We start from the raw sequence: 15137 nt of genomic DNA, 5'->3' as shown, positions 1-15137 counted from the left end.
CTATAGGCCTAAGTGCAAATAATGAGCATCTCTGGATACTATCCTGTGGTGATGCGGTTATTTGCATGAGTAATGCATCTCAATTAACATCGAATCAAATGTTATTCGTCGCCGAATTAAACAGGTGTAGACCTTAACGTGAAATACTTACTTACGAGTCCTTAACCAAGAATGCAGAGTTTTAAAAAAGTTGAAAAAATCTGCTTAAGAAACTAAAGGAATAATAGTGACACGATAAAATAACAATAACAAAGCTATGCACAAGGGGTATCGGTACCAAGTCAATGTGCAGGGGTACAGGTTAGTCGAGGTCATTGAGGTAATATGTACATGTTGGTAGGGTTAAAGTGATTATGCATAGATAATAAACAGAGAGCAGCAGCAGCGTATGTGAAGAGTGTGAAGGAATGTGTGTGTGTGTGTGTGTGTGTGTGTGTGTGTGTGTGTGTGTGTGTGTGTGTGTGTGTGTGTGTGTGTGTGTGTGTGTGTGTGTGTGTGTGTGTGTGTGTGTGTGTGTGTGTGTGTTGGAGTGTCAGTGTAGTATGTGTGAGTGTGTTGTTAGAGCTCAGTGAGTGCACATCGAGCCTGTGCAAAGAGAGTTAGTGTAAAAGTAAAAAAAATATGAATGAAATAATGGGGTCAATGCAAGTAGTCTGGGTAGTCATTTGATAACTGTTCAGCAGTCTTATTCCTTGGGGGTAGAAGCTGTTCAGGAGCCTGTTTGTCTTAGACATGGAGCTCCAGTGCCGCTTGGCATGCGGTAGCAGAGAGAACCGTCTATGACTTGGGCGGCTGGAGTCTTTGGGCCTTCCTCTGACATCACCTGGTATAGAGGTCCTGGATGGCAGGAAACTCGGCCCCAGTGATGTACTGGGCTGTAGTCACTACCCTCTATAGTGGCTTGCTGTCGGATGCCGAGCAGTTGCTATACCAAGCGGCTATGCAAACAGTCAGGATTGTCTCGATGGTGCAGCTGTAGAACTTTTTGAGTATCTGAGGACCCATGCCCTCTTTACGACTGTCTTGGTGTGTTTGGACCATGATAGGTCCTTTGTGATATGGACACCAAGGAACTCAGCGATGTGAGTGGGGGCATACTCGGCCCTCCTTTTCCTGTAGTCCACGATCATCTCCTTTCTCTTGCTCACTTTGAGGAAGAGATTGTTGTCCTGGCAGCACACTGTCAGGTCTCTGACCTCCTCCCTGTAGGCTGTCTCATCGTCGTCAGTGATCAGGCAGTCATGTGTGAACAGGGACTACAGGAGGGGACTAAGCATTCACCCCTGAGGACGGCCCCCGTCCATGACACAAATATGACAACAATTCAACCAGTCACAGGAGCATAGGGGCAGGATATGATGCTATATGTTATTTACATGTATCATTGAGGATGGGTGATAAACAGTGGGTGTGCATGTTTGTGTGTGTGTGTGTATGTGTTGTTGCATGCAATGCAATGCAACCCCATCAAAGCCCAAAGCCCACTTCATGGTTTGCTATACTTCTGATACAGCATGGTATGACTGTTAGGGGGTGGAAATCTGATCAAATAAAACTCCATCGGATGACAGCTAAATGTCAATGAAGGAAAAGAACAACGCCCCCATGCTAAAATGTCAGCAGAGAGTTTTTTTGTAGAATAACTCAAGTAGAAGCTACTGAGGGGAGGATGGCTCATAATAATGGCTGAAACGGAACAAATGGAATAGTCCCCACAAGGGGGGTTTCTATGGTTTGTTTTAGGGTTAGGTTTAGGTTTATGGCTAGTGGTTATGGAAATTAGGATTTTGAATGGGACTAAATTGTGTGTCCCCACAAGGTTAGTCATACAAAACTCTGTGTGTTGTGTCTGCGAGAAAGAGAGAGGGAGAGAGAGAGAGAGAGAGAGAGAGAGAGAGAGAGAGAGAGAGAGAGAGAAAGGAGGTCTGCTGTAGTACTCTCCATACAGAGGGTGAGGAATTTTCATTTTTTTATTTTACCTTTATTTAACTAGGCAAGTCAGTTAAGAACAAATTCTTATTTTCAATTACGGCCTAGGAACAGTGGGTTAACTGCCTTGTTCAGGGGCAGAACGATTTGTACCTTGTCAGCTCGGGGATTCAATCTAGCAACCTTTCAGTTACTGGCCCAACACTCTAACCACTAGGCACCTGCCGCCCCAGTAAAGGAAGAGGAGAGTTCGGAGGAGAAGAGTAGGTTCCCATTTCCCACTCTGCTGAGTGGCTGACCTGGATGTAATTAGCCAAGTCATATTTTTAACTGATACTGTGTAAAAGCCAGCTTAAGGAGCCATAGCTGCCCTATTTATACCCCCGGGGCTGACGGCCTGAACCACTACACAGGGGGATTTTCTCCCAGAACTGTTCTAAGCCTGCTTTAGGCTGTACCAATGAAGATTCACAGTAGTTAGCGAGACTATACGTTACAGCCCTTACTCTCTCTCTCTCTCTCTCTCTCTCTCTCTCTCTCTCTCTCTCTCTCTCTCTCTCATGACACTATACGTCTCCTTCCATCTTCCCCCCCACTCTCTGCCTCATCCCTCTTCCTTTCTCACTCTCTCTCTGTCTCCCTTCTCACACTCTCTATGAGCACTATGCTGTGTCTCTTAGCACACATTTGCGCAATTGTACTGATCCACTGTGTGCCTGCCTCTGTCCCTATAGGCCTAGATTATGAAAGTGTGTTTGTGTGGATTCATGCATCTTTGAGCATGTGTTTAAACAGTACATACATGTGTGTAAAGGTGTTTCTGACTGTGTGTGTGTGTGTGTGTGTGTGTGTGTGTGTGTGTGTGTGTGTGTGTGTGTGTGTGTGTGTGTGTGTGTGTGTGTGTGTGTGTGTGTGTGTGTGTGTGTGTGTGTGTGTGTGTGTGTGTGTGTGTGTGTGTGTGTGTGTGTGTGTGTGTGTGTGTGTGTGTGTGTGTGTGTATGTTAATAGTAACTCCTGAGGGGATCAGCCTCAGCGGCGATCAGGCTGTGCTGGCTCATCCTGTTTGAGAATGGGTCAGGACCTCGAAGGCTGACCTGGCCTGTAGCCCAACCAGCTATCTCCCATATCACCCTGGCCACTCTCAGGATTACCTCAGGCACCCTGCAGAGTAAGCCACCACACACAGGGAGGGAGTAGTACTCTCTCACACACATGCACAGACATAATCACATTCACATCCACCTTCACATACTTAGTCAAAGGACCCAAATGCAGTCTGCATTCCCTCTATCCTCTCCTCTCTCTTCTCTCTGACTCCGCCCCTCCTCTCCTCTACGGATGGAGAGCTCTGTTACATTCAGCAAGATATTTCTGCTGCATCCCTACTCTGGGCTGAAACGTGATCAGACACCAGATACCTGCAACTCATCAGGGAGAACAATACAAAACAGCATTCTCATTCAAACTAGTTTTAAAAAAGCCCATTGACCCATTTGGTTTGGGTTGAGTCATTTGACCTTCCTTGCCGGTCTCAGAACTCGATGTCTGACTGACAGTTAGAGTGGAATAACACCTTTGTGAGTCATGTCATTCATGATGGACAGAACATGATGTTTTCCATTGGATTGTGTGTGTTTGTGTGTGTGTTAGTGATGTGCAGGTTGACTCATGACCCGCAGTCACTGCGGTTATACCCGTGGGGTGGGTTTAGAGTCGTGAAATATTGGATTAAGGGTGAGTGGATGGTGGGCAGGTTGAATAAAGAGAAAGCAATGCATTCAAACCCATGAATGTGTCATTCGGTGTACAGTTCATAGCCTACATTTCGATTTTTTATCTTTAATCATCTTTATCTGCCATTAGTGCGCAGCCTAAGCTGTGAGGCCTAAATGTAGCGCGGCAATGGCCAAATTCATTTGGGAACTTGGGCAGAAAAGGTTTTTAAAAAAGGACAATGTTGGAGTTGAATTCAGTAAGAGGAAAAGCTGCCAAAGTGAGAGTTGAAAATAAATAGCGAGGGCCAGAGCGGTAGTCTAAAGGGCGGGAAAGCTTTGGTGAAGTGCTGAAAGAGGATGAGAGCACTGCAGGATATGTTGTGATGGTTGTGGTGCGCTATACAAGCGTGGCAATCACAAGACGGGGGAATGGCACGTCAAGGGAACAGTACTGGTATAGTAGCCTAGCTGAACTCTGGACACTGACTGTCAGTCTAGAACCTCTCACATAGCCTGGTATTAACTGGTGCCGAACTAAAATCATACAGCAAATGTACATTTTGACTCAGGAACAGGATTGGAGAAATGTGTTGCATTCAACGTCTTACCAGAATGAATGTGCTCTTAGGGACCGTCTGTAAAAAGCGGCGGTGTTATCTTAATCAGTGTCAAAAAAAAGCTAACAGTATTTCAACCACATAAAATATGCATCCAGGTCAAACTGAAATCTTATTAAAAACATGTTGGGTAGTTTTAACAGCTATTAATGTCCTTAAACCGATCAAACTGATGCCATAACATTTTGCATAGAAAATCTTTCCAGTTTCTTTTAGAGTAATTGCATTTTCTCCCCGGTCCCTAAATGTCTTTGCTGCACGAGAGAAGCTGAGATAACTTTACCAATGTCAACTAGATTCTATCGATTTATGACATTATTCTGGTGAGCCAGGGTTTATTTAGTCTTCTAATGCAAAAGGTAATGACAGAAGAGAACCTGCATGTATCTTATTACATATATTACGTATACATATATTATTATAGAGAAGTTGACTAACAAATAGCCTACAAAAAGGTCAGGTCAAAGGTCAAACTATAAGCAGGGTGCGGCCCTCATTCTCAATGTGTGTGTGTGTGTGTGTGTGTGTGTGTGTGTGTGTGTGTGTGTGTGTGTGTGTGTGTGTGTGTGTGTGTGTGTGTGTGTGTGTATGTGTGTGTGTGTGTGTGTGTTCTGCACGGTTAGGTGGAGTTGTGTGTGTGTGAGAGAGAGTATGAGATTGTGTGTGTCTGATTTGTGACCAGGGGAGTAAGCACAAAGTCAAGTTCCCCTTGATTGTCATTTACACTATAGTGTAAGAAATGCATTACATGCACTCAACTGTGCATAACTCAATTATATGCACTCAATATGGAAAGAAATGGCATAGAGCAACCATTGCCCAATTTGTACAGTCATTTCTCCATCGACTTGTAATGACAAACACTTTGATCAGTCTTGTGCTCGCTCTCTGTTCCCCTTTCGCTATGACTGAACTGCTGCTTCTATATTTACACACTGCTGATCACTGGAACTTTATCAAGCATACATGGAAATAGATGTTCATAGTGTATGGAAATGAGATTAAGAATTTGGATTGTATTTTATTTTATTACACATACATAGATGTTGGGATAATATTGGTAGTTCAAGTAATTAAAGTTATTTTAATTGACAGGAGTGGTATTAGTAGTAGTAGTATTACTGTAGTAGTAGTAGCTGTAGTAGTAGTAGTAGTAGTAGAAGTAGAAGAAGAAGAAGAAGAAGAAGAAGAAGAAGCGAAAGAATAATAGGGGGAACAGTTCTAGTTATTGTTATATTAGAGTTTGTGGCTAAAATATAAACAGTCGCTACTTCTTCCTTCTCCCTAAGCCACAGTATAAACCCTTCCTATAGACACAGCGCATTGGATTGCATTGCATTTAAATTACAAGAGAAAAGCACATTTCTTTGAGAAATTGCCATTGGATTCCAATGAATAACCGTGGTGGAATAAAGCGTTTTCTTTTGCATGCACAAAGACATAAACATGCCTAGCAATTAACAGAGGCATAATGTAATCCATTTACATGGGTTATTTATTTGAATTCTATTTCATTTATGAATTGATTGAAAATAGTGAAATAGATCATTTTTTACTTTGTCACCTATATAGTCATTTTCAACAAATATCAAACGTTAAATATGCAAAGAAATAAGAATCCATTTGAAGTAATATTGTATTTGCCCTAAGATATCTAAAATCTCTCAGAATTTCAGTTCATCATTTCAGTTCATAGTTTATTTAGTACCAATAAATACATTCATAAATAAATAACAAAAATAACAATGGTCTGGAAAAGTCCTTATTCCTAAACAGATTTATTCAATAATTCCCCCCAAAAAGTACACTTGCTTCTTGTTGTACACTTGGGTTATTTATTTATTGGTTATTAGAAAATGTTATTACATTTTTCATATGAAACAAGAGAAACATAACAATACTATATATAACTATAGTAGCATATTGACGTAATGGGTTTGCTGCTATTGGTTCATATTTTGTCAAAGTGAATTATGAAAATAACATTTAACAGATTGTGAAAGTTCTCATGTATCCTCTACTCCACAGCATCAGTGAATTGTTGTAGCTGCCCAAACGTTTTGTATGATCTTCACATTTTCGATTAGATTCTGTGCATAACTCCACTTTACATGTTGCAGGATGGGTTTTCCCCAGTCCTTACATCTGTGTGTGCCCTTACAAAAAAGAAACATGAAAAAATGTGGTTTTCAGACACATAGAGTACCAGTCAAATGTTTGGATAAACCTACTCATTCCATGGTTTTTTCCTTGTGTTTAATATTGTCTACATTGTAGAATAATAGTAAAGACATCAAAACTATGAAATAACACATATGGAATCATGTAGTAACCAAAAAAGTGTTAAACAAATCTAAATATATTTTAGATTTTAGATTCTTAGTAGTGACTCTTTGCCTTGATGGCAGCTTTGGCATTCTCTCAACCAGCTTCACCTAGAATGATTTTCCAACAGTCTTGAAGGAGTTCCCACATATGCTGAGCACTTGTTGGCTGCTTTTTCTTCACTCTGTGGTCGTACTCATCCCAAACCATCTCAATTGGGTTGAGGTCGGGTGATTGTGGAGGCCAGGTCATCTGTTGCAGCACTCTATCCCTCTCCTTCTTAGTCATTCATTGTCCTGCTGAAAAACACATTTTCAGGATCACGTGTGAATTTGTACATGGATTTCTCACATGTACATTTTTCAGTCAGACATGTGGTTTCTGAACTTTTCACATGATATTATACATTTCACATGTGGTTTTGTAACTGCCGGGATAAGAACCTGGGTCTCACTCTTGAGAAGCCAACGTCTTGACCATTAGACCAAATGGCCAACATGTGGAATTGCATTTTCACATGTGAAAATCTAATTTGAAATTTTACATGTCAAATCAAATCAAATCAAATCCAATCAAATTGGTCACGTACACAGTTTATCAGGCGTTATAACAATGCAGAAAAAGCTTATGTTACTAGCTACTAACAATGCAGTCAAGTGCCAAACAGCTCAAATGTAAAAATATTATAAAATCAAGAATAGCACTGTAGCAGTATGAAAGCGCAATCTATGCATTGGTACACCGGGGGAATTATACAATACATGACCAAAAGTATGTGAACACCTGCTTGTCGAAGATCTCATTCTAAAATAATGGGCATTCAACTAGATGTTGGAATATTGCTATGGGTACTTGCTTCCATTCACCCACAAGAGCATTAGTGAGGTCAGGCACTGATGTTGGGCAATTAGGCCTGCCTCGCAGTCGGTGTTCCAATTCATCCCATTGGTGTTCGATGTGGTTGAGGTCAGGGATTTGTGCAGGCCAGTCAAGGTGTTTCACACTGATCTCGACAAACCATTTCTGTATGGACCTCACTTTGTGCACGGGGGCATTGTCACGCTGAAACTAGAAAGGGCCTTCCCCAAACTGTTGCCACAAAGTTGGAAGCACAGAATCATCTAGAATGTCATTCTGTGCTGTAGTGTTAAGAGTTCCCTTCACTGGAACTTATGGGCCTAGCCCAAACCACGAGAAACAGCCCCAGAAAATGATTCCTACTCCACCTAATTTTACAGTTGGCACTATGCATTCGGGCAGGAAGCGTTCTTCTACAGTAGCATCCATCAAACCCAGATTCGTCCGTCGGACTGTCAAATGGTGAAGCGTGATTCATCACTGCAGAGAATGTTTCCACTGCTTCAGAGTCAAATGACGGCAAGCTTTACATCACTCCAGCCGACGCTTTGCATTGTGCATGGGGATCTTATGCTTGTGTGAGGCTGCTCGGCCATGGAAACCCATTTCATGAAGTTCCAGACGAACAGTATTTATACTGAACAAAAATATAAACGCAAAATATAAAGTGCTTGTCCCATGTTTCATGAGCTGAAATAAAAGATCCCAGACATTTTCCACACAGGCAAAAAGCTTATTGCTCTCACATTTTGTGCACAAATGTATTTACATCCCTGTTAGTGAGCATTTGTCCTTTGCCAAGATAATGGTGGTGCTGTAATAATGTCCTTTTGTGGGGAAATGGTTACATTTTCAAAATCTAGAGATAACATGTTTAAACTGTGTTGAGTTTTTTGGTCATTTTGATGTAAAATTGAATTGTTTTTACCAAATGAAAAACAAATGAGTTTTTCCATTGACATGAGTGTAGCCAAGCTAAGTAGCTAGCTAGCTTTATCGACTGGCCTACACTTCCTCCTAGACTTTGATTGTTGCTTTCATGATACGGTTAGATATATATATATTTTTTAAACTATTTTTCTATTTACTACAGTATTTTGTGCACTTTGAGATGATTCTTGTATACTGAAAAGCACTTTACAAATGTAATCATTAATTATTATTAAAACCGATTTTAATCTATTTGAAAATGTGTGAATGTGTTTGCTACAAAAAAATGTATGTTAACATGAATGTTACTTTGGAAAATTTCAAGCCGTCAATATTCTTGTGAGGTGCTTTATGTAAAAATTCTGCTATTATTATGTTTTTTTTAACGTTGGTCAGCCCTATTTCTAATTGAACAGTCAGTATTGATAATAAGTATACATTGGAAGAGAAACACCGGGTCGGTCAAATGGTCAAGACATTGTCTTCTCCTGTGGGAGACCTGGGATCGAATCCTGCTGCTTAAAAATGTGGAACAGAATGCTATATGTTAAATTTAACCATGTATCTGAGTCATGTGAAAAATGTAAATTCATGTGAAAGTTCATATTACCAAAAACCATGTGTCTGACTCGTGATTTTTTTTCCTCTTATTTTTTTCACGTGACACATTTTTCACACGTGATTTGTTCATACATATGTCCGAAAACCACTTGTCTCACAGTTTTTTTTATGTGTATTTTTTTGTAAGGGTCTCCACACTGTTCAATTGCTGCTTTTTCAACCCGCACACTAAATGGGCTTCATCATTGATCTCAGTCATCACAATGGTTCAGCAGCTCCTTTACACAATACTACATCATCAGCCTCTCACGGGTTGTGTTCCAATGCACTCCTTCGGCAGTGTGTGTGTGTGTGTGTGTGTGTGTGTGTGTGTGTGTGTGTGTGTGTGTGTGTGTGTGTGTGTGTGTGTGTGTGTGTGTGTGGCAGAGAGAGATGTGAGGTCTAGCTTTGAGTCAGAAGCAGCAGCTGAAGCCTGGGTCTGAGAGTGTGTGTGGGATGAGACCCCCCCCTCCCCCCCCCATTTCCCTCAATTGTCTCTCATCAACACACTCATCAACTATCTCTCTGCCTCTCTCTTCCCTCTTGCTTATTGAAGACAAGACACACTTGTGTAGAAGTGTGAGAAAGAGGATCGTAGTGCGTACGCATGTGCATACGTGCGTGTGTGTGTGTGTGTGTGTTTGTGTACATCTTTGTGTGTCCACCCCTTTCGCAGTGAGTAAGGCGAGTGGGCGGTAGCAGCAACTGGTCTGCTTATGTGGTGCGATGCATAGCAGACATGTTTCTCACTGCTAGATATTACTCATTTCCTCAGCCCTACACACACACACACAAACACACAGTCTCAGTTAGACGCTCACGCACATACACACACTGACACACAGAAGCTCGCAGCTTCTCAGTGGTCTTGCTGGTGCTATTTTTCACTTATACGGAGCTCTGTGGCATCGTGTGACTGGTAGCTGTTGTTGGTGTTTCTATTGGCGCTGTAGAGGTAAAGTAGGAAGCAGCCTGTGGAGAGGCGCCTGACCCCCCTGGAGGTTCTTAACCCAGGAGGGCTGCAGCATGTATGACCACCAACACCTGGACAACACTCTGGTCAACAGCCCACTCTAAGGTCAGTTACTGTACATCACAAGCAACTCCATCAACCCATCTGTTGTCTTGTGTTCTCAACCGCTCTTTTTATGTCTAAATGTTGTTTAGCTGTACATGGATTTGACTACTTGTTGCTGCATAGCAAATTGACCCTTGTAGTTAATGCTTTACTCTCTCTTTTTTATTTTTTACATCAGATCTGTGATAAGGATTCAAATGGGTTGACTTTGATTTTCATACAGATGTTGTTTCAGAGTGGAGGTGGAGATAGAGTATATCTTATGTCGGCGTGGTCGCACCTGTTGATCTAGTTTTCGACGGCGGAGGTAGAATGGCTGTGAGTCATTCTGGGTCCTCCCTGTGGTCAGATGCTGAATGGAGGGACTGTCTTACTGTCATACAGGGCACTACTAATACAACAATGCTTTTATTTACTGTGAAGAGGAGAGGGAGAAGCGTGATGGAAAGCAGGAGAGAATGAGAGGAATTTCAGGCATTCTTTCCAATATTTCAAAATGTATCTTTTGAAAGTCCTACATTTCTCAATGACATCAGAGCATGTTGATATTTGTTTAAGTTTATTTGAATCCAACCACACTGCTATGAGATAAGGCTGTGTGTGTTGCTGTGCGTGTGTGTGTGCGTGTCTGTGTGTGTGTGTGTGTGTGTGTGTGTGTGTGTGCCTTATCAGCTCTACTGTGTGGGAGGTGAGGGAGTTTTTCTTTAGCTTTAGAGTGAATCTGCAAAGGTTCTCCTCAGAGAGCATCAGAATCATCCCAAATGATTCCCTTGTCATGCTGCTTGCTATGGGATGGAAGCCTGACAGGTACATTGGAGCTAATTTGACTTGGCCTCTTTACTCCTTGTGGCTCCAGTTGATGGGATTAGCTGGCAGATGTGTATTACCGGGTTATTTAGCGGAACACTGTTCACTGCAACCATGCCCCCGAGAGTGTATTTGTCCAGCAAACCAACACTGTACTACAGCAGAGAGCAGTCATATTTTCTTCCTGATACACTTTGATATCTAGCAGTCCATCAACAATATTCTCTACATACCATTTCACAGTTCACAATTGCATTGGTCTCAGGGGAGGATTGATTTATGAAACTTTGTTGAAGTGAGCAACTGGTGAGATGGAATAAGTCCTAAGGCATTTCAGGACATTCCAGGGTGAAACATCTCGCCTGTTGCCCCTGCATGTTGGATTTCCATGGATACCTTAGTTCTTTCAGTATGTTAGCATTATCTCTACCCTGTTTAATCTACATCAATACATGTAAGGGCTAAATTGCAAAGTGGCATTGTCACAAAATGCTGTTGCTTCACCTGAGAAATCTGCTCTGATTTTCCACGGAAGTCTGTTGTGCTTGTCAAAAAAAAATCTGTTCAATTCCCAGTAATTCTACTCAATTTAAACCTGCAGTATATCCCAGACTGTCCAACCACCCCCTCAACACTTAAGTCAATGCCTGGTGTAGTTTCTCTTTCGTCCATATGGAGTGATTGATTGACACTGAACAAAGCAGCAGCCTTTCAACTGAGACAGCTGAACACTCCACTCCACTTCAATCTGCTCCAACCCCCTTTTAGAGTGTGTTTTCTTGTGGAACTTTGAGTAGGTGACGAGCGACAGTTTCCCCGGCTCTCCCCGGAGAGAGTATCCCAATGTAACCTGTCTTCCCTATGTGGACTCAGTTTCCATGGCGACAGCTTGGCGTAGCGAGACGGGGAGAGTAGGCAGGGTTCAGTCGGGGCAGACAGGCGTGCGGACGAGCCGAGCGCTGAGTGACGGGGAGGACTGGCGGGCGGCGGGCGGCGTGCGGCGGTGGCAGCAACGGTGGCGGCAGGAACAGCTGTGCTAAGTGGAGCCATCACATCAAAGCAGCTCATTTAGAACATTTGGAGAAGAATTAACGGAACTCCCACGCGCTCCACACTGAACCAAGCAGGGCTGCTCAGCTCTGATACTTACACTGAAGCAAATTATACTCTCACGTCAACACACACACACACACAAAGATACACACACCACCTCCCGCGGCGATATCAACAGTGTTCCTCTCAGTTTAGGATGGATGGCGACCAGCTCTGTCCATCGCTGGGGGAGTGAGATAGAGTCATAGCTGCCTGAGGGGTGTGTGTGTGTTTCCGTGCTTCCCCGCGTTTTTTCATTCATATATGCATGTGTGTGCGTGTGTGTGTATGTGTGTGTGTCTGTGTGTACGTGCAGTAGTAAATAGGACATTGAGGAACAACCCTCAGGGGTGTGAGGGAGGCGGTTCATGAGAATAGTATGAAACCATATCTCCATATTTAATCCTCAGAGAGAGAGAGAGATGAAAGGTATCCTGCCGGGAGTGTGTACAGCATGTATGTTTATGCAGCTATACCGCACTGCCTCGGAACTGCACTGTTCGCACAATGTATGCCGTATTTTTAGAGCACTTGTGGGAGTTCATGTGCTTCTTGAACGAGACCAGTCAATTGGAGAGTTTTTCACCACATTACCAGCAACTTATGTATTATGTGTAGCAACTACGACACCCTTGAGCTGGATGTGTTGAGCCAGAGTTCGTGAGCTTGACGTTTCATTGGGTTTGGGGGTTGATTTTCTGAAGTTCTGTTGACCTCAGAGACTCCAGGGCTCAATTCAGTAAATTGACCCAGAACGGGGTTGATACGGGCCACGGGTCCTGACTAATAAAAAAATTGAACTCACACGGGCTTTGACCCCTGGTATAATATGAACACACATAAACTATGGTAAATGAGCTCAAAAACTGCGACATTTTCTCTCTGCCCAATGGCAAAATATGTCAAATTGCAGGAAAGTTGCTTTAAAACTTCAAAGAGTGTCTCTCTGCCAACAAGAGGAGTGTGACCAGTATGAACAGTTTGGAGTCGTATGGGTTGTAAAGTGGGGGGGTTTGTTTTCTTTGACAGTAAATTACAATATCCATTTGGACCTTGCCACCAAGGAAATTTGTGTGACCGGACCTTTTCAAATAGTACTTGAGTACCCATGATTACAATGTTGCACAGGCGAGATAAACATTCTCTGTCTATTTCCACAGTAGATCACTCTGCCTCAATCTGTGTCTGGTGTTTGCATGTCTGTGGGTATCAGAGCTGACTGACTGCTTAGTCCTAACAATTCTTGACAGCTAGGCCTGACAGACTGTCCACATTTCACTCTGAGATGTTCACACTTCACTCAATCTCTCTTTCTCTCGGCTACCTCCCTTTGTCTCCCTCCTCTCCCCTCCTCCCCTGTCTCTCTGTGTAGGTGATAGGTTGTTCAGGACTAGGGTGTCAGTGATCTGACAGTGATGTCGTGTCGAGGCCCTCCCCTCTCTCTGCGGCCCTCGTTTTCCCGTGAGTCCCATGTAACCTAGCCGCCCCCGCCCGCCGCCGCTGGCGCTCACCCATGAATCCCAGCCCCGACCGCGGCAAAGAGTGCCTCCCCCCCAAGAAGAGGGAATCCCGGCAGGGCTCGGTTGACCAGCGCACCCTCCTGGACGAGTTTAAACCGCCCGCCTCGCCCCTCAGGACCCGGCCCGCCGGCAGCTCAGGGAGAGATGAGGGGTGCAGGGAGAACAGCGACGAGGCTCTGACAAACCCCCACAGTCTGCTACCCTCTCCCCCACCTCCCCTCCCTCCCCCTGGTATCCCCCTCCCCCTGCCATGGCACCTGCCTTACACCCCCTCTGTCCCTCTACCCTTCCTCCCAGGCCAGGTAGGAGAGAGGAGGGGGTCAGGCTCACCCTCCTGGAGGGATGATCTTCTCCCTTCCCCACTCCCCCATCACTCCAGGTGGCTCCGAGGTGAAATCCCCCTTCCCCTTCCACCCTGCTCATCCTCTTCCTCCTTCAAGAGCCCCTTCCCTGCTGACTCCAGAGAGATGTGGTCCTATTTCAACACAGAACGAAGGGACTATAGCTCCTCTCTCTTCTCCCCCTCCCACCTGTTCAGCCAGCCCCCCCTCTACCGTCCTGACACCTCCATGACTGAAGGCAGACACAGATACCTGGGCAAGAGGCCCAACGGGCTGGACGGCCCGGACAGCAGGACTGCCTCTGCCTCCAGGGTAGCGCCACCCTCAGGAGAGTACGGGAACGAACCCAGTGGCAGGGCCAGGCTGGGTGGCAGCCTCCACGGTTCCCATGCCAACGGGCGGCGGAGACACCAGGAGGATCCCATGGGACGTTCTCAGACGGTTGCGATTTTCCAAGATTCCCGAGCGCCACCTCCGGAGGGCCCTGACTCACATTCCTCTCTGCAGGACAGGGATCCCCGTGGGACGCCAAAGCCTGGGACCCTCACCCTGATCCCTAGCAGGCCCCAACCCCATCGGGCAGACCCCAGGGCAGGGAGAGGGGAGATTCTGGACCCCCTGGGGAGCTCTCCGGCTAAGGCCCAGATTTACTACTCCCTGGGGTCGATGTACTCTGCCCTACAGTCCAGCCACCCCCAGGCTCAGCCTTTCCCCCTGTACAGCCCCTCAGGCAGCCCTCAGTACGGCCTGCACACCATGAGGAACTCACAGCACTCGCCTCAGGGGCAGCCCAACAGCCACGTCACAGAGAGCGACAGAGAGAGGGAACGAGAGCGAGACAGAGAACGAGACAGACGACGAGAACAAGACAGAGAGAGAAAACGCGAACAAGACAGAGACAACCGGGAGAGAGACAGTGAACGAGACAGAGACAAAGACAGCGGAGACCTTTCCCCTGGGCGGCAGTACTCACGTCCCCACGCCTCCCCCCTCCTTCCCCTCACGGCCATCTCACCCCCTGCCCCCCACCACCACCACAACCCCCCAGCACTCCTACCTCATTTTGCCAAGGGATCTCTGATTGAGCTGGTGGGGGGCCGTCTAAAGCGTGTGGAGGAGCTGAGGACGGAGGACTTCCTAAGGAGTGCCAACACCTCCCCGGAGTTCCACCTGAGCACCTGCACCATTCTGCTCATCGCCCCCAGCGACACACACGGCTTCAACCACCTGCAGGTCCTCCTCACAGACCGCAACACTCAGGTCAGTGGCTCATCTATCTTCTAGATTTCTATTCTCTATCTGAGTCACTTCTAGACAATATATTA

At 44.9% G+C, this 15137-nt stretch overlaps 1 protein-coding gene across 2 annotated transcripts in view; it reads left to right on the top strand.

Moving 5' to 3' along the window:
* Positions 1 to 15137, top strand: part of LOC109907776 (ataxin-1-like) — a 35402-nt gene that overhangs the window by 18335 nt on the left and 1930 nt on the right. Inside the window, exons 1-2 of one of the 2 annotated variants that reach the window (XM_020505975.2) lie at positions 9551 to 10052; positions 13324 to 15072. In XM_020505975.2, coding sequence (XP_020361564.2) covers positions 13465 to 15072 — 1608 coding nt within the window. In that variant the 5' untranslated portion in view covers positions 9551 to 10052; positions 13324 to 13464. Of the gene's footprint in view, positions 1 to 9550; positions 10053 to 13323; positions 15073 to 15137 lie in introns of those variants that run through there. The other variant, XM_031793953.1, reaches the window with a different exon arrangement.

The sequence above is a fragment of the Oncorhynchus kisutch genome, linkage group LG17, assembly GCF_002021735.2.
Source record: "Oncorhynchus kisutch isolate 150728-3 linkage group LG17, Okis_V2, whole genome shotgun sequence".
In the NCBI taxonomy this organism is placed as follows: Eukaryota; Metazoa; Chordata; class Actinopteri; order Salmoniformes; family Salmonidae; genus Oncorhynchus; species Oncorhynchus kisutch.
The sequence above is the reverse complement of the archived record's forward strand: the minus strand, read 5'-3'. Positions and strand labels throughout refer to the sequence as shown.